The sequence below is a fragment of the Pyrus communis genome, chromosome 14, assembly GCF_041283825.1.
Source record: "Pyrus communis isolate YQ-2024b chromosome 14, ASM4128382v1, whole genome shotgun sequence".
Taxonomy (NCBI): Eukaryota; Viridiplantae; Streptophyta; class Magnoliopsida; order Rosales; family Rosaceae; genus Pyrus; species Pyrus communis.
The window spans coordinates 7,619,312-7,642,054 of NC_142578.1; the positions used below are offsets into that span (position 1 = coordinate 7,619,312).

Below are 22,743 nucleotides of genomic sequence, written 5' to 3' on the forward strand. Positions count from 1 at the left end.
TTAAGGGTACAATTGAGTAAGGCGAAGTAGCTTTTCTTTGTCAAAAGCTGCAAAAGAATCATTTGGACTCAAACTAGCCAAACAAATGAGCGATTTGATACTTGTTTCATTGAAGCGATCATTTAACTCTATAAGTTAGGAATCAATGACAACAAAAAAAGCTCCACTTTGTAACGATGACGGTTGGTCTTTTTGTGGGTAGTTTACGGCGCGATCTCCCATGAGCTACATATGTCTCATCCATGTTAATAACCTCAATATGATGTTGGACACAAAATGATAATACTTTGTCAACCAAAAGGTTAAACCCCTCATCATTCCTCATGTAGAGTAGTTGTTATTTACATGTGTTGACTAAAGCCATTACATTCACAATCTCTTGATCATCCTTTTGTAATGCTTGTGATAAATCATTTATGATTCCCAATATAGATTTCATCAAAAATAGGAGGAACACAAACTCAAAAGATTGTATATCTTTCAATAACCTATTTGCTTCGGCCACACTATCATTGGTATTATCATCAACAATCATTTCAAGCACATTGACCACGGATGAGAACATAGTAATCAAACTAATCAAAGTACCATAATATGAATTCCATCTTGTAGCTCTGACACATTTAAGACTAGTTTCTTGATTTAAACCTTGTCCTGTCATAAGAGAATCATTTTCAAGAGCTTTCATAGGTTCTTTTTGTTGCATCTCTCTAAGTGCATCACGACGCGTGCATGAAGCTCCAATATTATTTACCACATTATTAGCCAATAGGAAGAATGTGTTAACATCAACATTATCCTTTGCTACGACAACAAGAGCTAATTGGAGTTGATGAGCAAAGCAATGAACATAGAATGCACAAGGTTGATCATTCAAAATCTTTGTCTTGAGTCCATTGAACTCACCTTTCATATTACTAGCACCATCGTAACATTGCCCTCGTAAATTGGAGAAGCTCAACTCATTGAAATGAATGAAGGCATCAATAGACTCCTTTAATGTGTTTGAAGTGGTGTCGGGAACATGTTGAACTTCTACAAACCTTTCAATGACTTTCCCATTTTTGTCCACATAACACAAAATCACCGTCATTTGCTCATTTATAGAAACATCATGTGCCTCATCAACCACTAGAGAAAAGAACCTAGCATTCTTCATATAACTTATGATAGTTTTAATGGTTTCAATAGAACAAGAATGAACAAAATCTTTTTGAATTGAATGACTTATTAGCTTCAGATTTCCCGGAGCTTTATATAACACAACGACCTTTAATTTCTAATCATGATTCGCAAGGAATTGCAAGAGCTCCAAATAGTTACCTCTATTGTTTAAAGTCACTTTCATCATGACCACGAAATGAAAGACCTTGTCGCAACAAAAACTTAGTGCAATCAATTGACGCATTCAAGCAAGTGCGATAAGCCATACAAGCTTCTTCTGACTGTTTGACCACAACTGTTTCATTATGTGTCTTTTAATTCATTAGATTACCAGCAGTTTCAACAGCTTTAATGTGAAAGCTACCAACCATTCCCACATGTTTTTCAAAATAGGCTCTTGCATGCTTCCAATTTTGAAAGCCTATCTCAGTAAAGACGTTACTGCCTAATTGTTCAAAGTTGACTTTGAATAGATAGCAATAAAAGCAAAATGCAACATCTTTAGATATACTATATTCCAACCAATGAAATTCCTTCAACCAATTATCAACGAACCGTTGCTTTTTATTCGAATGCAGAGTGAATGGAAAATCATGATCTTTAGCTCTAAAATGCCCCATCAATATATATGTTTTTCGGACCTTATCTCGAATATCTAGAGGATAATCCTTCATTGAAATTCTCTTTCCGGGGTCTCTCTCAAGATTATCAATAATCAACTTTTTACTCATTTTGTTGTGGAGTGGAATTACCCCCCAATTAGATTAGAACTACTTGGAATTGGAGGGGAACTGTTCAGAATAGGATTTGAACTATCCAAGTCTGGAGATGAACTATTTGGAATATGATTGCCCGAACTAATCGATGATGATTTTCGCTTGTAATATCGTTCCATACTTCTAATTTCTACACATATCAATTAATAAAACAATCTATATCAATTGATGATCATTAAGAAGCTGCACGTTAGCAATTACTGCAACTTTTATTATTTGTGATATCTCGTATGTTGGATGATAAATAAGCAAATAGGGCATCTCATAGGAATTACTTTGTAACTTAAGCATCTCAGAGATGCACTATTTTATTTGTTTAAGTAATCAATCAGAGTTAGAGCTAGGACGTTGGGTGCAAATGATAAACACTCTTAATTATTTAAGTTATGAGTTTTATGTTAGTACTTATCAGCTGCTTATCTCAATGAGCATATGAAATAAAAGTGTGATATTCTGTTCTATTAAGAGAAGAGCCCTTGTCAACTTTTTTCTCCACTTTTTCCAATTTTACGCTCACTTTTGAATACACAATATTAAAATAAATAGGGCAAAATAGTAATTTTGTACCTTTTGACAAAATGACAATCATATCCCTATTTGTCCTATTTTACCCTCACTTTTGATACACAATATTTACATAAGGAGGGTAAAATAGTAATTTTGTATCTTTTAAAAAAATGACAATCATATCCCTATTTTCTCTATTTTACCCTCACTTTTGATACACAGTATTTACATAAGATAAAAAAAAATATGCATTTATTAAAAGAAATTGTCCCACCATTATTTTTTCATACAGGTAAGTGAAATGATGATGTTTTTTGGATAGTTTGAATGAACTGAAGCGGTTCCGTTTGATGAGAACGTGGGAGGAGGTAGGCGGTTGAAGAGGATTTAATTTTGTACCTTTTTACAAAATGACAATCATATCCCTATTTTTCCTATTTTACCCTCATTTTTTTTAAGAAAATAATCATATACCTATTTTTCATATGACAAAAAAAATGCCCTTATTAAGATAAACTGTCTCATCATCATTGTCTCATTCTCTTTTTTTTAAATTTTAAAAACTAATCACACTCCTTAATAAAAAAACAAAAAATAATTTGAAATTGTTCACACAGAGTATGTGCTCATCTTCTAGTATAATTTATGTACAGAGCTGCCTAATAAAATAATTTGATTGTGTGATATATAATCTATGGACAGAGCTTCCAAATAAAATAATTTGATTGTGTGATATATAATCTATGAACAGAGTTGCCTAATAAAATAATTTGGCTGTGTGATATATAATCCATGAACAGAACTATATAATCAAATAATCTGATTGGTAGCCACCATCAAGTTTGCATCACCAGTTTCAGTTTTCAAATAGCTTATTTCAAAACTGATCAAACTGATGACATAATAAAACTAAGAGTAGCATTCACCCAAAGCTATTGACAAGTTCAACTATAGTGCCCAACTTTTTAGAAGCCTATTAATATATTTTCTTATGCAACATTTCAATGTGTATGATAGTGAAGAAGTTGAGATTTTATTATAAAATTAATTGTTAATTCGAGGAGTAACTTAACTTATTTATAAGCTAATGTAAGATTCCTCCTCCCATTAATGTGTGATTCATTCTCAACACGCATTCTCACGTGTAGCGAAAATTTTCAAGCCTAACACATGGAACAGACGTGGAGCAATGTGATTGCTGGGCTTCACACATGAGACAACCTATTCTGATATCATGAAGAAAGTTAAGGTTTCACCTTAAATTAATTGGTAATATGAGGAATATCTTAGCTTACTGATAAGCTCATGCAAAGATCCCGCTTCCCATTAATGTGTGATTCATTATCAACACTTTATAGTGAAACCTCAACTTCCTTTGTGGTATCAAAACAAATTATCCACGTGTGAAATCCAACAATTACACGTGCTCTACATCACCGTATATGTAATGTCCATGTGTTTAGCTTGAACATAAAAAAGAGAAAAACAACACAAAACAGAACAAAAATGAGTCCAACTAGATCTAATGAGCTACTAAATTCTTTCCTACGTAAACTTAAACAAAAGTTGATGGGAAAAATATAGGAAGCACGGGAACAGGTCAAAATGAGTCATGACAATCAAAGGCCCGTCAAGAAGGGAATTATGTGGTTAGTATCAATGGCGGATCTAGGATTTTAACTTAGGGTGGTCCCAATATAAAAGCTCCAAAAAAAAAAAAAAAAAAAAAACAAGATGAAAAAATCATTGAACAAATAAATGGCAAACTACAATTTTCATTCATAATCTTTGTGCTAAACAAGCTAGAAGTACTAAATTTGTCCACAATGGGATCTCATACTTTAAAAACGTGTCATGATAGTTTCATTGTCAATACAAGAAAAAACATATTTCACAATGTAAACAACTAAACTATCATTTAACCATTGATCCCCCATTCTGTTGCGGAGTGGACTCTTAATGATATTCATGGCGGAAAATACTCTCTCCATTGATGCAGTTGCAACAGGTAAAACCAAAGCCAATTCAATAAGTAAATACACATATTGAAATACTTGATGCAACCTTTTTTCCACCATTTTCTTAGCAAGATCACTAATGCTCTGCAACTGAGAAAAGTCACTTCTCGAACGCATATAATGAATATAAATATCAAGTTGATCTTCAAGTGCCAATAGGTCTTGCTTCGTAAAATCTTGAGGGTACAATTAAGCAAGGAAAAGTAGCTTTTCTTTGTCAAAAGTTGCAAAAGAATCATTTGGACTCAAACTAGCCAAACAAATGAGTAATTCAGTTTGAAGCAATCATTTAACTTTGTAAGCTGGGAATTAATGACAACAAAAAAGAGCTCCACTTTGTAACGATGACGGTTGGTCTTTTTGTGGGTATTACAGTGCGATCTCCCATGAGCTACATATGTCTCATCCATGTTAATAACCTCAATATGATGTTGGACACAAAATGACAATACTCTGTTAACCAAGGTCAAACCCCTCATAATTCCTCATGTAGAGTAGTTGTTCTTTACATGTGTTGACTAAAGCCATTACATTCACAATCTCTTGATCATCATTTTGTAATGCTTGTGATAAATCATTTGTGATTCCCAATATAGATTTCATAAAAAATAGGAGAAACACAAACTCAAAAGATTGTAGGTCTTTCAATAACCTATTTGCTTCAGCCACACTATCATTGGTATTATCATCAACAATCATTTCAAGCACATTGACCACGGATGAGAACATAGTAATCAAACTAATCAAAGTACCATAATGTGAATTTCATTTTGTAGCTCTGGCACGTTTGAGACTAGTTTATTGATTTAAACCTAGTCCCGTCATAAGAGAATCATTTTCAAGAGCTTTCATAAGTTCTTTTTGTTGCATCTCTAAGTGCATCGCGACGCTTACATGAAGCTCCAATATTATTTACCACATTATTAGCCAATAGGAAGAATGTGTTAACATCAACATTATCCTTTGCTACGGCAACAAGAGCTAATTGGAGTTGATGAGCAAAGCAATGAACATAGAATGCACAAAGTTGATCATTCAAAATCTTTGTCTTGAGTCCATTGAACTCAGCTTTCATATTACTAGCACTATCGTAACATTGCCCTCGTAAATTGGAGAAGCTTAACTCATTGAAATGAATGAAGGCATCAATAGACTCCTTTAATGTGTTTGAAGTGGTGTCGAGAACATGTTGAACTTCTACAAACCTTTCAATGATTTTCCCATTTTTGTCCACATAACGCAAAACCAACGCCATTTGCTCCTTTATAGAAACATCATATGCCTCATCAACCAATAGAGAAAAGAACCTAGCATTCTTCATATCACTTATGATAGTTTTAATGGTTTCAATAGAACATGAATGAACAAAATCTTTTTGAATTGAATGACCTATTAGCTTTAGACTTCCCAGAGCTTTATCTAACACAACGGCCTTTATTTTCTCATCATGATTCGCAAGGAATTGCAAGAGCTCCAAATAGTTACCTCTATTGTTTGAAGTGTCACTTTCATCATGACCACGAAATGAAAGACATTGTCGCAACAAAAACTTAGTGCAATCAATTGACGCATTCAAGCAAGTGCGATAAGCCATACAAGCTTCTTCTGACTGTTTGACCACAACTATTTCAATATATGTCTTTTAATTCATTAGATTACCAGCAGCTTCAACAGCTTTATTGTGAAAGCTACCAACCATTCCCACATGTTTTTCAAAATAGGCTCTTGCATGCTTCCAATTTTGAAAGCCTATCTCAGTAAAGACGTTACTGCTTGATTGTTCAAAGTTGACTTTGAATAGATAGCAATAAAAGCAAAATGCAGCATCTTTAGATATACTATATTCCAACCAATGAAATTCCTTCAACCAATTATCAACGAACTGTCGCTTTTTATTCGAATGCAAAGTGAATGGAAAATCATGATCTTTAGCTCTAAAAGGCCCCATCAATATATATGCTCTTCGGACCTCATCTCGAATATCTGGAGGATAATCCTTCATTGAAATTCTCTTTCCGGGATCTCTCTCAAGATTATCCAAATCAACTTTTAATTCATTTTGTTGTGGAGTGGAATTACCCCCAATTGGATTAGAACTACTTGGAATTGGAGGGGAACTGTTCGGAATAGGATTGGAACTATCCAAGTTTGGAGATGAACTATTTAGAATATGATTGTCCGAACTAATTGATGATGATTTTTGCTTGTAATATCGTTCCATACTTCTAATTTCTACACATATCAATTAATAAAAAAAATCTATATCAATTGATGAAACTATAAAATTATTATATGACAAACGAGAAATCAGATTCATTTATAAATTTATAATTAGGTTCTTGCCGGTGGGATTCTAATATTATGAATGCCAAAGACAAGCATGCCACAAATAGACTGCCATCACTTCAAAGAAACATTAAAAGTTTAATTCATCACCAAATTCACCACCAAACATTAAAAATAAAAATACTTCTTAAACAAAATATCTAACACCACAAGTAAATTAATATCAGATAGGGGATGGTAAAATTATTTAAATATCTAACACCACAAATAATTTAATATCAGATAGTGGATGGCAAAATTATTTAATGGACAGAGTCAAAGAGAGTACAAACCTCTTCGACCAAGAAAAAGAGGACCAGCGGCTAGCCTCCAGACCAAAGCTTTACACAGAGAAAAAAATGCAAAAGGGTTACAGATTTTCACTAGAGATATCGTCACCTCGCCCGTCGGTGCAATGGTGAACAGAAACTAGAGTGCAGCAGAGAGTTGATCGATGACGTAAGGAACAAGAGCGGGCCGAGTAGCAGACGATTAGGTATTATTGGTAAAGTGAAGATTCTAATTGCTCTATCGTGTGAAGGAGTTGAGTGCTCTATCTTGTGAGGGTTCTCAAATGAGTGAGGTTTTAAATTTTTTTTAATGACTTGGCTCAAAACGACGTCATTTTGGCCAAGTCATTGTGCAGCATCACTGGTGCAGCATCACTAACATGGGTGGTCCTTGAAAATCCTCACAGCCATTTTTCCGAGCTTCGGGTGATCCCTTTTAAGATAAAATTTAAATGTAAAATACATCAAAACTATTAATTTATTTTTAAATTATAACAACACGTGACGGTATTTCTTCCTAATACATGCAAAAATTTCCTTGGAGTGTCGGAGAATTTGGGAGTACGATATGGTAATGGACCTAATGAATTAAATTTGTCGTTGGAAAACTAAGGAAGAAAGTGCATTCACTTGAAACTCCTGTGTCCAGTGAGGAATAAATTTTACAAGAAAAAAAATATTCACTTAATTCATAAGTTCGTGGAGAAGATGAAGCATACATATAAGAAGCCTATACAATAAATTGTTTTTATAATAATAGGCTATAGTTTGTAACAAAGAAGCATCCATATAAGTCCATTTGAGTTGTCCTAATTTTGTGGAAGTGTTCGACTTGTTTTGCAGGTTTTTGACCTTTTAGGTTTGGTCTTAGAGGACTCAGGTTTCATGTCTCTTTTTTTTCATATACTTTTATGAGGAGTAAGGTTTATGTCTCTTTTGACTAAGTGTAATTTCTTTTTTAGGTATCAATAAAATTTCCCTCATACTGTCTAGGTTTTTCAAATAAAAAAAAAAACAAAAAGTCTATTTGAGTTATTTTCTTTTCAGGTTAAATTTATCTTTGTAGAAAAGAAAGTGTGTTAATAATGTTTATTCACAAACCACTGTACACAATATACTTACAAAATTTATGCACTGCACAGAAAGACACCAAACCGTACAAAGAACCTTTCCAAGAAAAAGCTGAAGGGAAAAAAATACAACGGACTTCGATCATTCACTTTTCATTTATTTGAAACAAGGATTGGTATTTAAGAGTTTTATTATGCACAAAAACTTCATGTGGAGTGATTTGAAAAAAGAGAGAGAACCAGAACATTTTTTTTTTTTTTAACTTTTCATTAATAAATGTCAGATTATGGAGATTTGTTTACCCATATAATTATATATATGGCAAAATGAAAGGTTATGGTTTCCCACATTTTAATTTTATATCATCCAAGTATTGAGAAATATTAAGTGATGCGAATACTATCTGCTTTGATCTTCAATAGGTGACCATGTTGTATGAAACTATGACCCAACTCAAAACTTATCACCTGCTAATACAAAAAAGAAATTAAAATAAAAAACTAAACAATTAAATTATAAATTGCTTTCCTCCATAATTTCCTAGCGAAAATAATGGACATTGAGATTCGGTCAACAAGTTCTTTCTTTTTTGTCCATCTGGTGATACAAGAAAACACATACGATCCACTACTTCTTTTCCCTCCTTTTGCTTCTTATGTTTTCGGGTGTGAGATCATTGGTATCTTATTTTTAGTACATATGGAATGATAATGTTATAGTTATTGGATAACTAAAATGCACTAATTTATTTCAGTATTCAATTTAGTCTTCATCATCATCATGAGGTTGTAAGAACTCAGTTTTCACAGACAAGGGGATCCTCACGGCATGCACTCCGTCAACCCAAGTAAGGCTTCCAAAATAGTAACCAGTGTTCATCTCGTGGATTGCGGAGATTGTGACTGTGAAAGTGAGTTTTTCAACTGTGGAATTGAAGACCAGAGCAGTAGGGTTCACATATACAATTGTACCGAATGGAGGTTCAATGGTAGCTTTGTAAATGGACTCAGGGGCTCCAACATTTGTTACAGTTCTTTTTACCGTGATTGGATTTCTCAGACTAGGTATGGTCACGGAAGGTAGGTTAACGTCAAGGATAGAGGGCTTCTTGACGGGACATGTTGTGTTTTTCCCTGTAAGTCGAGAGATGGCAGAGTTGTTGTACCCCCTTGCACAAAGATATTCCATGTAGTCTGCTGCACCCATGTCGTATACTAGTCCAGGGTCTGCTGCGCCATTGGGATTCACCAGACCACCCCCGAAGTCAAATGAATTTGCCAACTTTTGAGGAGATCCTTCTGCAAATATCGGTAAACCAGATGGGCCGTTCCTCCATGCTTCATTCAAATTTATAACACTGTTAAGTTTCACATGTATCTTATTGAAACTGGGAACATATCATATAATATGTGATTACCAGTTGTTACTAGTGCTGATTTGATGGCCGCTGGAGACCAATTAGGATGCATTCTCTTGATAAGAGCCACAATGCCTGTGACATGAGGAGTTGACATTGATGTTCCAGACATCATGGCATATCCACCCTCCGCGAATGAATAAAGTGGAGAAGTTGCTGCTAGTATGTTCACACCAGGCGCGGCTATATCTGGCTGTCCGACAAAGACACAACAACAAAAAAAGTGTTATAAGAGTCTCAACAGTTTAAGACTTTAAGGTGAATCTCGAACGACACTAACTTGTCTCTACCTAAAACTTGTTGATAACTTTTCCAGGAGAAAACATGTAAGAGATGATCCCCTGAAAAAAGTTTCAGTTTATTGAACTGTTGAGAGTTACAAATTAATTTTCAAGAATTGATGTCAACATGAAAACTACAGTCGCCCAGCCCTCTATACATCGAACGTCTGCATTAATTTAGAGTAGATACCTTGAGACTTGCTGGTGCAATGGAGTTTGGCCCCCTAGAGGAAAAATAAGCCACCTTGGCAGATAGTGGTTTTCCAACAGTCGTTTTAGGAAGGCTCAGCTTTACAAGAGGATATCTGTGCACTCCAAACAAAGTTTGAGGATTACAAACAAACCTAGCAGTACTCATCACACATTTTACAATAAAATTTAAAGTTCCGTACCTGGTTGACCGGATATAAAATAGAATTCGAGTGCCAATCTCATAGTCAACTTCAATGCATGGAAAGTCTTCAATACATGGAGATAAAGCACCACTTGGATTCTTTGCGATGATTAGGCCAACACCTCCTGCTTCTCTCACAACTGCTGAAGCATTTGTTATCGCTTGACGACCCATTGTAGTGAAGCAGAGAACCACCTTTCCAACTACTATAGTTTTGTTGAGTGAGAGGGATTCACACACACTGAAGACAAGCAACTCGTGAAGACGAATGATAAATATAATATAGTAAATTAGGCAAATTGTAAGGATCTGGCACAAAGTAATTAAGAATGCAACATACCCTCCAGCGGTAGGCCCTTCAGACTGTGGGTATACCAAGTTTGTAAATCCTATCTCTGTCCCTGTAAACATAGCTTGACCCTACAAGAATATCAAAGCATACGTGTATGAGATGCTTCAAACTCCAAAATGCTAATTGCCCCTATCACAAAAACACATACCAGGAAAGTTTTGTTATTTCCTAAAGTTATAGAAGTAGGAAATTCTCGATCCATGGTGCTTGCTGCAACAGTTATGATCCACGGTGCCGTGTTCACAACCGTTTGTGCTGAAGGTCCACTATTTCCAGCTGCGCACACAACAGTAATCCCCTTAGCCACAGCATGAAAGGAACCAGTTGCAATGCCATCACGCTCATCAACATCTGAGAAGAGGGGAACAGAATACACAATTGACAATGACAACACATCAACCCCATCGTGTATTGCTTCGTCAAAAGCTTTCAAAATATCAGCTGTTGAGCATTGGCCGCCAAGCACATTCCAACAAACCTTGTAAATGGCCAACCGAGCATTTGGAGCACCGCCTCTAATTGTACCAAGACCAAGGCCCTTGTAGCTGATATTAGCCACAAAAGAACCAGCTGCAGTGCTTGAGGTATGAGTACCATGTCCATGTGCATCTCTAGGAGAATGGAATTCTTTGTCCAATGGCTTTGCATACTCGGCAAGAAGTCCATTGATAAACCAACGGGCTCCGATGATTTTTCTATTGCAATGTATTGTAGCATTGAAATTGTCCCCAGATTCACAAACACCATTCCAATCAGATGGAACAGGCCCGAGGCCTTTTTCATTGAATGACTCAGACTCCGGCCATATACCTGCCTCGATTCATTCAGTGGTTATGTTAAGGGACCACAACGTGTGTATACATGTTTGTGTGTGTGTGTGTGTGGTGTGTGTGTGTGTGTGTGTGTGTGTGTGTGTGTGTGAGAGAGAGAGAGAGAGAGAGAGAGAGAGAGAGAGAGAGAGAGAGAACAACCTGTGTCAAGAACACCTATGATAACTCCATCCCCCATGTTGCTCTTGGGTAGAATATTGGAAGGGGAGTGAGGAGAGAGGCCAAGAAAATCCTAACTCCTGGTTGTTTCCAACTTATGAAGGCTATTTGGTATGATTCGTACAACACCAGGCAACTCTTGAATTCACAAATGTTATAAGCATAAGAAGCCATAATTATAAGTACAATGCTCTTTTGCATTTACATTTGAAGTACATTCCATGAGACCATGGCAGTTTGTGTCATCATTGTATTGAACACCAGACATGACCTTATTGAATAATCTATAGCAATGTTTTTAAAAGATACCTAAAAGTTGTTGGGTTTGAGACTCTGTCAGCTTGGCTGCAAACCCAGAGAAACCATGTTTGTAACTGTATACCATCAATTCCGAGGCTAATTTCTTGCTGCAGCATAAGAACCACATAATTACTGAACAAGCATTTTACTAAGATTTGGATATTTAAGCATCGATCCTAGACTAAAATTCACATGATTGGTCTTTAAGGCTTTATTTTTCTACATCCATATTTATATTACCTTCCCACGACTGTGGCAAGCAAGTCATGATGTGAATCTGTGATTAACTTGGTGTTGTCATGCTGCCTATCTCCCATATAAACAATGTGTACCTGTTGGTTGAGAGATGTATTAGAGCACCCCAGTTCAAGTTTTTTCGAAGAAAAATCAAAGAAAATGCAAATCGTAAAGAACAAGGAAAGTGTTTGAGATGTTGGAAACATACATGGCTCTTTGCTGCCACCTTTGTTATCAATCCCTGACCAGTAAAACAGATAAGGCAAAGTAGAGCAATTATTGAACTTGAGCTGCTCATATTGTCTCTATCACATAGAGAAAGAGAGAAGGGGAGGAGGTGTGGAAGAGGTTGATCAAATTAAGACCGATTAAAGATGAAGAATCTGAGCACTCTCTTTTGAATATATAGATAAAAAAACTAGAGTCACAAATCACTTGCAATGAACCATACCAAGTGCGTGTATATGAACATTTGATGAATTCTACATAACGTTGTTGTTAGCCGCTATTTTTATAACAGCATTAGGCTGGTGCATCCGAGCTTGGAGGGTAGGTCAAGTCAATAAAAGTTACGGGAATTTAGAGAATAAATAATGGAAAAAGTTAAACTTTAAAGTCTTCGATCACTTCAGACTTTTATTTTTATACAAGCAATATTAGCCGAACGGGGGATATCCTACTCGAAACACCGGGTGCAAGAATGATTGCTCTTAGCAGTAGGCTCCCATTAATATATTTTATTTTCTATTTCTTTTGAAAGCTACAAAATACTAATCCTTTTTGCTAATAATATCTTGACGCGAGAGAGAGAGAGAGAGAGAGAGAGAGAGAGAGAAGGGAATAAGGGATGATAATACAGAAGGTGACCGAGACAGATTGAATGGAAATTTTTCTGCTAATACTAATCTAAATTTTCGATCCGTAACCTTTCAATGTTGACTATTTACGTTCTAGAAACAAAATTCGTAGCTTGGAAAATAACCTCTCTCTAAACCTTAAACCCTAAAAGAAGACAAAGGGGACAAAAAGGTTGGCGGTGATTACTTTTTTAGACATTGGAAGTTAAACTCCCTTCCTGCTTGTCATGAAGTTTGAAAATATTCGACAAATCAATTCATCCAAACAGCGTAATTGTTGTAGACATGAAATTAATTGCATTAGTTAGACTGGATATGCTCTTCTATGTATTCGAATACAATTGTATTGATTAATTTGACGTAAAATACCAATCGTATTAAAAAAAAGGGTGTGCTTGTTAATCAGATTGTACTAATTCAAATATAAAGACCAAGTCTTTTGCAATATTTATAAAATAAAGTGACAGGTGAGTAAAAAGCATCACAATTCATAAGTGGTAGACATTTCACATAATTCTAGAGGGCTTGACCTAGTTTTCCAAATCAGGTGGCATATATTGTTTACACAAATGGATTAATTAAATGCCACCAAGTTTTATTAGGAGAGTCAAATGCATTCGTATATCAAAGACGACTTGGAGCCTTTTTAGTATGAATGGAATATGATAAATACCTCAGGTGGCAATGTAATTAATCTCTAACCCATGCAATGGATATTCTAGTCAGGCTGCCACTCTAACGTGCAGAAGTCTTGACATAAATAATACATTACCAATTTATGACATATAATTATGTGGTCCTATCCATTACATTTTAGGAAAACTAATGAAAAAGATTTGAAAACTTTGAGTTTTAATGATAAGAACAAAATAAAAGGTAAAGTGAATAGTACCATAATCGACTTTTTAGTGTAAAAATGTGGTTTTTCGTTAAAGTAAACAATACCGGAACCTTTTCGTTAAAGTTCCCTTACCTTTTTCGCTTATTTTATTGGCGTGTTTTTTACTACAATATATATATTATATTTCGCATCTATTCAAAGTTGTAAAATACCAGTCATTTATTATTACGGTCGAGAATTATTCATCTTTACTTAAAAGTAAGAAATCTTAAACTCGAATTTCGAAAATGACGAGTTTGCAATCAACTTATTTTCTCATCCTTTTATTGTAAATATATCATTGATAGAAAAGAAATTGTGAAATACCAAGTGAAGAATGAACATCTTTTTAAAGGGAACCTCGACTGTACTTTTGAGAGAGGATTTTATCAATCAACCAAAAAATAGTAATAATGTTATTTGGAACACACAAAACTGACATACTCTTATTCATTTTCATTTGTAAATGAGAGATCTTATGTTCGATTCTCGCCAAATGCAAAATTAAAACACATTATTGATAGTCAATTGTGAGGCTTAACCCACTCTTCTATTATGTTAATGTAAATAATATCGTTTATTCAAAATATAAAACTGACATACTCTTTAATATAGGTGAATTTATAAAATAATAGGGATTTACTTCTATCCAATAGGTGGGAAATGTCCATGCAAAATGCATTGGAATATATTTTCTGTAAGGCATATAGGATTATCTCCCTTCTGTTTTTTCCTCCTTTCCTATTTGAACGGTTACGGTTAAACCATGTCAACATCTTATATCAATTTATTATAGAAAAAAAAAAAAAAAAACAGAGAATGTGAGAGGAGAAAATGGAAGGGAATGGAAAAAGAATGGAAGAAAATCCTAATCATTTCTATAAAATAATAGGCACCACTTCTATCCTTCAAGAGATGCGAAATGTCCAATCAAAATGCATTGGAATGAACATTTACAAATACTAGCAAAATACCCGCGCTCTACTACGGGTTTGAAACCGTGACCACAATTTAGCACACCCATCCTTAAGTAATGGGACTAATTAACCTTTCCAACAATTATTAGCAACTAAAATTGATCCACAAATTAATAAAAAGAAAAGACCAAGTAAAAAACTGAACACTACTAGCAGATTCATTCATATGTACACATAATGGCAGGTCCATAAATTTATCATGAGTTCAGGTGTAAACAACTTGATTGTGCTCATGTAAAAACATTTAACTCGTTATAATTAATACGTCGGAAAAATTAAAGAAAATTTGCTAAATGACCGAAAAAATATCCGTTATTAGATTTGATATCAAATTTATAGTCAGTTATGGGACTCTATTATTTACCACGGCACCTCAATTACCAGTCATTTCCTCCACTTCTGCATCCACTGTTGCCGTCAGCAGGCTGTCAAGCATATCAATATTTGCATAAGATGAACCAACATTTGAAAAGTATAAGCAGATGGACCAACATAGAGAGAAAACACCTAAATTTACAGCAAGATGAAAGCTTAACAAACAAAAAAAATTTGGGTAAAAAATACCTAAATTTACAGACATATGCGAAAATAGGGTGCAAACATAATGTGCCTCTTTTTTACTATGGGTCAGTGAGGGTAAGAGAGTGTGTCCTTGGTGTTCTCACTCTCAGTACGACCTTGCTTGACAGAGATATGACCTTAGAAGCTGGTAAAACAGCATTGGTACTTACATTAGATATATGCAACCCGCTCTGGGAGCCATGTATCCAAAGTGGCAGATCTCACCTACGAAAGCATCCAAATCATCAGAATAATGCAGGAAAAAATAAAACCGAAACTCATTAGCATAACACATAAAATGTGGAATTGAGTACCATACAAATAATAAAACGAATTTAAAGTTTTTGCATAACCGAAAATTATACCTTTGATATATGTACCCCAAGACTCCTGTGGATCCCTGAACATTGCATGCATACGAAGATACCAAGATTCATGCTAACCAATCGTGGAGCTCTGCACCAAAAAATGGAAACACTACAACAATTTAGAAAAAAAAAAATGTTTGACATATCTGTTTGCAGGGACAGAGCTAGAAATTTCTCCTAGTGGGGGCAACCCGAAAATCAACTAAGAAAACCTTATTATAGTATGGCTTATACCTAATGTGATAATAAGGATGATTTTAAATGATGATGCATCACAATTCCAATGTTACAAAAATTTCAGTATAGTAGTGGAAAGTGACAAAGTGATAAGAAAAATATTAATACATAATTACGTAGAAGAGGTTTTTCGGTTTGAATGATAGAACAAGAGCACTTTTGCTCATATAATGTTTAATATGGAGTATATGCAATATGAAGGTATGTTAGTTATTAGATACATATACTTTCTTCAAAGATAACGTGTGTGTATTATATAATTGTAGTCTACAACTTAATAAACGAATCACTTGAGTGGGGGCATATGCCCCCAGTGAGTCTTCATTGGCTTCATCCATGTCTGTTTGAGGTTACCCACACGACATGCGGTATGAAAATATATAGGATGTTATTTAAATTGAAAATATATCTAGTATTGCTGCAAATGACATATCTACAAATCGAAGTAATATTACAAAAAAATTATATTTCACCCATCTTACATAAAAATAAAACTCTGTAAAAATTTTGATTTATAAAAAATAAAAAATGAAAGCTAAAATTATATTTAAGACCTAATATCAATTGGTAACTGTTAATTGACTACTCTCCATGATGAATGCTTCAACTGAAACATAGGTTCTAGGCAATTACATCTTTTCTCTGTTTCTCGAAAGACCAGTGACGAAAAGTTTTCATCATCATTTGTAGATCTGTAACAGAAACAAACAATGAGAAACATGTCATTCAATTCTTGATTGTTACTAAGACAATTAATGAGGATGGAATTAGAAGTATGTCATTGCATTTCTCTTTTGTTCCATTTTTAATACCTATACATATATGTAGAAAATGCAGCACATGGTTACAGACCAGAAGTTAAATCCAAACGATACATATTTACATATGCAATTATTGTAATGTTGTAATTATGTAAACACCAATTAACTAATTAGATACCTTTTGCAATTTGAGAAGCAAAGAGTTGGCACATAGACTCCAGTATAAGACTCCTGAAATATACAACGGGTTTCGTTGAAACTCTGGGAATTGCTGAAACTACTGTGGTTAGATAAACAACATAGATTTCTTAGCAACAAAATAGAAGAAGAAAACGAAACGAAAAAGAAAACATATAGCAGCAAAAATACACAACATTTTTTTTTTGTAAATTAGTTACTTAGGCATTAATCTCCTTTATAATTGATAATCATATGATCCGTACCGTCACAACCTGAACCGTTTGAACAAGAGGGGATGAATTGGCTAAAGAGCTTCCGCCTTCGGAGAGCTCGAGCCAGAGGTTGTGGACGTTCTTGGTCCCGGGCTTGACCCTCCAAGAGGCCAGAGAGTCGGAGAGCAATCGAGGCTTGAGCCACTCAGAGAGGGACTGTGGGGTGGGGAATTTCACATAGAGCCTAACTATTCAGCCGGAAACAAAGAAGGCATAAAATCCCAGGCCAAGTTAGCCTAAGAAATGCCAAAAGATCCTAAAGCAGAACATACAAAAATAACTTGCTAAAAGGAACACAAATACAGGATCTCAAAAAAAAAGGGGTGGTGCATAGACATTTAATGGGATGAAATATAATTCCAACAACAGATTTGATTGAAAGCAAAGTTGATCACAAAAAATATAATCAACAAACATTCAAGTTCATGGAAAAGGAAAAAACTGCAAAGCTCAAACCATTTCACCCTTCGTTTTCGCTTTTTTGAGCTTAAGATATGGTGGTACAAAATGGTTATCAACCGAGAGTGCGCTTAACTACTTATTCTTAGCTGCCACCATTGTTAACGAAATGATATGCATCATATTTCTATTGAACTATTGTTTTCCTGTTTATATAACTCAGATTAATATGTGGTAGATAAGTTAAAAAATGTAAGTAACCACAGAGCATTTTCTTTTGTGTTGGATATAAAATTGAAAACAGTGCGTTAATTTAATAAAAAACAACAGATACATCAGTATTGTAATATGTGTTTTTTGAGTAAGAATTTATGTTTTCATGTGTGGAGGATTTTGGTACACAATGGGAAGATTTTCTATGCCAACTTTACTGAACACAAAGTATTTAACCAAGAACTAATCTGTATTTGTGGAGGCATGTCCATGTATTTAACTGTAGTAAAAAATGAAGATCTATTTATACCGAACTTGATGAAATATGGTAACAAGCTGACCTTTGGAGGACCTGTAGTCATTTAATACTGTGTGATCTTGTGCCAACACAAAAAAACATAAAAGACAAAAAATATAACAAAAAGCGAGGGGCAAAACAACCATTCGACTTTACAAATTTGAAAACAGCAAGGGAAACAGAGAAAAAAGCGAGGTGCAAAGGGGTTCGGCCATTGGTCATCAATAGTACTCAAAACTGAGTTTTAGTATACAGGATGATGATACATGTAAGTCCTAAATCAATTTAAAAAAAAAAAAAAAAAACTCTAAATGAGGTGAACCCTATCCCTCTCTTATACTCTTATACTCTTCTATCTTCCCTTTGTTTTCCTCCCCCAATTCTAAATCATTCTTCCACCCTTGGTATGTCGATTTTATCTCACCTTAACATTTTATATCCAACCTGCAACCCAGCTCTCTTCAAATTGTATTTAAAACAATGAAGTGGTTGCATAAGAATGGTGCAAAAAGGCATAATGCAATCCAATTGCAAATCGGTCCAATAAAAAATTCAAACCAAAAAAACTCTTCATCTCTCTCATCAGACAAAAATTCTCAAATCTAATAGAATTCCTGATCACAACACATAACATAAACTAATAAAACATTACTCAAATAACGATTTAAATTTTAAAATTAAAAATTAAAGAGAATCAAATACGCATATTTGGAAAAAAAAGAAAAAAAAAAAAAAAGGGAATGATTCCATATGTAAATCTCACCCTCAACAGTTTTACAATACTACCCAACTTTTCAAAGGCTTGTTAGGCTTCTTAATGTATTTTCTTCTACAACATTTGAGCATGCATGATAGTGGAGAAGTTGAGGTTCTATTGTAAATTCAATTGTTAATATGAGAAGTAGCATAATTTATTTATAAGACGAATGTAAGGTTCTTTCTTTCATTAACGTGTGATTCATTCTCAACACGGCCTCTCACGTGTGATGAATTTTTTCAAGTCTAACACATAGACAACACGAACAGACGTGGAGCACGTTTGGCAATTGGCTTTACACTTGGGACAGCTTGTTCTGATACCAAGAAGAAAGTTGATGTTCCACTATAAATTCATCGGTAATATGGAGAGTAGATCAACTTATAAGTCTCTGCAAGGTCCATATTACCATCAATGTGATATTCATTCTCAACACACTTTATGGTGGAACCTCAACTTCTTTCGTTGTATTAAAGAAAATTATCTCACGTGTGAAATCTAACGGATCACACGGACTTGACATCATCTCATAAATGTTGTCTACATATTTAGTTTGAACATAAAAAACATAAAAAGAGAAAAACAGCACAGAATAGAACAGAACAAAACAAAAAGGAATCTAGCACTGGATCTAATGAACTGCTAAATTCACTCCTACGTAAACTTAAAACAAATCTTATGGGAAAAATATAGGAAGCGTCGTGACAAGTCAAAATTAGTCATGGCAATCAAGGGCTCGTGAAGAAGGGACTGGTGTAAGAGAGTCTAGGGGTTAGTATAGTAGTAGTACGGTTTAAAATACCCAAATCACCGTCACAAAAACTTTATTTTATTTAAATTATAACATGTTCTTATTTTTCATAATAAATTTTAAATGTAAGATTCCGACTGTGAGATTTCAAAAATCCTGTGCAAAATTTGAAAAAGAACCCCTCCTTAAAATAGTTTTTTAAAAAAAAAAAAAGATAATGTATTGATGCTACAAAACAATCATTTAAATCAAAATAAATTTTAGCACTCACTAGTTACAAGTTTACAAATGTCATTAATTATAAATAAAAAGACAAACATAACATTCAATAAATAATTGAAAGCAGTTCATTCTGAAACAACCAAATATGAAAAACAAAAAACTTCAAATCTATAACTTTGAAGTTTCACTTGAACATATAACATTATTATATAAAAAAAAATTGAAAAAAAATATATTTTTAGGGTGTTATTACTAGCACGCAAAATATCTCATTTTAGGCTGAATTTTTATATTTAGAAAGAAAACAATTACTCTTATAAGAAGTAGACAATGAGATGTTAAAGTGCTTACAAAAAAAAACAATCATGGGATTGCTCTAGCCCAAACCCACTTAACTTCGGAGTTCCGATGGTACCCTAAGCCAATGAGTTCCCAAAATGCCTCATGCTAGGTAGAGATGGGAATATACATATAAAGCTTACAGGATCCACTCCCCTGGGCGATGGGGAATATAACAATAAAATTGTCACATCGCGGCCTGGGCCCCCACCACATCCCAGGCTCGACTCCACCGTAGCATGATATTGTCCGCTTCAGGCCCCTACCACGCCTTCACTGTGACATCCCACATCGCCTAGGGGAATGATCCTTATATGTATATTCCCATCTCTACCTAGCACGAGGCCTTTTAGGAGCTCACTGGCTTCGGGTTCCATGGGAACTTCGAAGTTAGGCGAGTAGCGCGCGAGAGCATTCCCAGGATGGGTGACCCATCGGGAAGTTCTCGTGTGAGTTCCCAGAAACAAAACCGCGAGGGCGTAGTAGGGGCCCATAACGAACAATATCGTGCTACAGTAGTGGAGCGGGCCTAGGTTGTGATGGGGGCCCGGGCTGGGATGTGACAATTTGGTATCAGAGCCTAACCCTGGCCGTGGTGTGCCGACGAGGATGTCGAGCCCTTAAGGGGGGTGGATTTTGACATCCCACATCGTCCAGGGGAGTGATCCTTATATGTATATTCTCATCTCTACCTAGCACAAGACTTTTTGGGAGCTCACTGGCTTTAGGTTCCATAGGAACTCCGAAGTTAAGCGAGTTCGGGTGAGAGCATTCCCAGGATGGGTAACCCACTGGGAAGTTCTCGTGTGAGTTCCCAGAAACAAAACCGTGAGTGTCACATTCTGACCCGGGCCCCCATCACAACCCAGGCCCTCTCCACTACCGTAGCACGATATTGTTCGCTTTGGGCCTCCACTATACCCTCACGGTTTTGTTTCTGGGAACTCACACAAGAACTTCCCGATGGGTCACCCATCCTGGGACCATAGCACGATATTGTTCGCTTTGGGCCTCGACTATACCCTCACGGTTTTGTTTCTGGGAACTCACACAAGAACTTCCCGATGGGTCACCCATCCTGGGAATGCTCTCGCGCGCTACTCACTTAACTTCGGAGTTCCCATGGAACCCGAAGCCAGTGAGCTCCCAAAAGGCCTTGTGCTAGGTAGAGATGAGAATATACATATAAAGCTTACAGGATCCACTCCCTTGAGCGATGTGGGATGTAAAAGCAAAAATTTTGAGGCCCTTCAAATTTGGGGCACTGTACAATTGCACTATTCGCTCCCCATCAACGCCCCATTTGATAAGATATATCAAATCTATTAACTTGTTTTAGAATTATAACTACACATAACTATGTTTCGTTCTAATACATGCAAAAATTTCCATGGAGTGTAGGAGAATTTGGGAGTATGATATGGTAATGGACCTAAGAGCAACTCTAGCATATCAAGGCCCCCTAGGGCAACTTCTTATTGAATAGCCTTTAGTGAACAATAACTTCCCTTAATGAACAGTAATTGTCTTTTGCATCTCCACCCCTAAACTGAATAGTCATAGCAATATGTAATAAAATATTAGTATTTTTTATTTTATAAAATCATAAAAAATAATTTTATTTCAAATTTTTAATCGGTCTCATTATACCACGTTTCATTAAATAAGAAATTACAACTCAAAGTATTTGAGAAAATATAAAATTGTGGTGTAAGGTGGAAGGTAATGATAAAATATTTATAGAAAAATTAAATCTTTTTTTTTATTTTTAAATTTTTTTCGGATTTTTTATTAATTTTTTTATTAATTTTTTACATTTTTTTATTAATTTCATAATGTGGTTGACGTAACGTTAGCCAAGTATCATGTGGCCTTAGGCTCTCGGGCCACCAATTCGAGCTGGGCCTCTCACTCGGGCCCCTTGCCCAATCGCTCGCATGGGCTGGATAAGGTAGTTGGGGCTATTGTGTCATCAAAGTCGCCGGTCCATCAAGCTCTAGCTCCCGTTGGAGTTGCTCTAATGGTGATCTACTTCTCTACAATACCACTTAAAGTACTACTCTTTTCCTTGGTTTAACATCGATGGCTTCATCATGCATTCACGTCGTCTTGTCTCTCTCCATCTCTGATTCGACACCCTGGCATCAAATGGACTATATTAACCTCGACTTTAGGTCACATTTACTATAACCATTCACCAACCAACCTTTTTCAGCTTTTATGTTTTGAATTCTACTACAGAAAAAAGGTACAGTATATGGCCAACTTCGCATCTCTGTTTTTGCATGTGGACCAGACTGCCCTCTTGGCTTCATTGATTGTTTATGTCTCTGCTCCAAAACTAAAGGACTAGAAAGTTAGATTTATGCAATTCCAAAATTAAAGTTAGATGTCACTTAGTACTACGGTTTAGTGATATTCTTCTTCACTTGTAAGTATGAGATTTTAGGTTCGATTCTCACCAATGGCGAATTTGAACCACATTATTATTAGCTCATTATGAGACTAATGCATCTCATTCCCCCTTAATGTAGATAATATCGTTTATTC

General features: G+C 35.3%; 1 protein-coding gene and 2 pseudogenes across 2 annotated transcripts; all 3 read right to left on the reverse strand.

Annotated features, from left to right (window-relative positions):
* On the reverse strand, positions 1-1,895 carry LOC148691166 (uncharacterized; annotated as a pseudogene).
* Positions 1,896-4,258: 2,363 nt separating this feature from the next.
* LOC137724695 (uncharacterized) lies at positions 4,259-6,686 on the reverse strand (annotated as a pseudogene).
* A 1,920-nt stretch (positions 6,687-8,606) lies between these two features.
* On the reverse strand, positions 8,607-12,792 carry LOC137713537 (subtilisin-like protease SBT3.3). Of its 2 annotated transcripts, XM_068452850.2 has the most exons (10): positions 12,330-12,792; positions 12,125-12,216; positions 11,894-11,991; positions 11,567-11,722; positions 10,744-11,405; positions 10,584-10,663; positions 10,242-10,484; positions 10,040-10,154; positions 9,569-9,761; positions 8,608-9,488 (listed from the first exon to the last, which is right to left on the reverse strand). In XM_068452850.2, the coding sequence occupies exons 4-10, from the start codon at positions 11,601-11,603 to the stop codon at positions 8,914-8,916; spliced, it is 1,905 nt and encodes a 634-aa protein (XP_068308951.2). In that variant the 5' UTR covers positions 11,604-11,722; positions 11,894-11,991; positions 12,125-12,216; positions 12,330-12,792; the 3' UTR covers positions 8,608-8,913. The 2 variants fall into 2 exon arrangements, with proteins under 2 accessions (XP_088540696.1, XP_068308951.2); XM_088684570.1 differs by lacking the exons at positions 11,567-11,722; positions 11,894-11,991; positions 12,125-12,216; positions 12,330-12,792 and having other exon boundaries at positions 8,607-9,488.
* Positions 12,793-22,743: the final 9,951 nt, after the last annotated feature.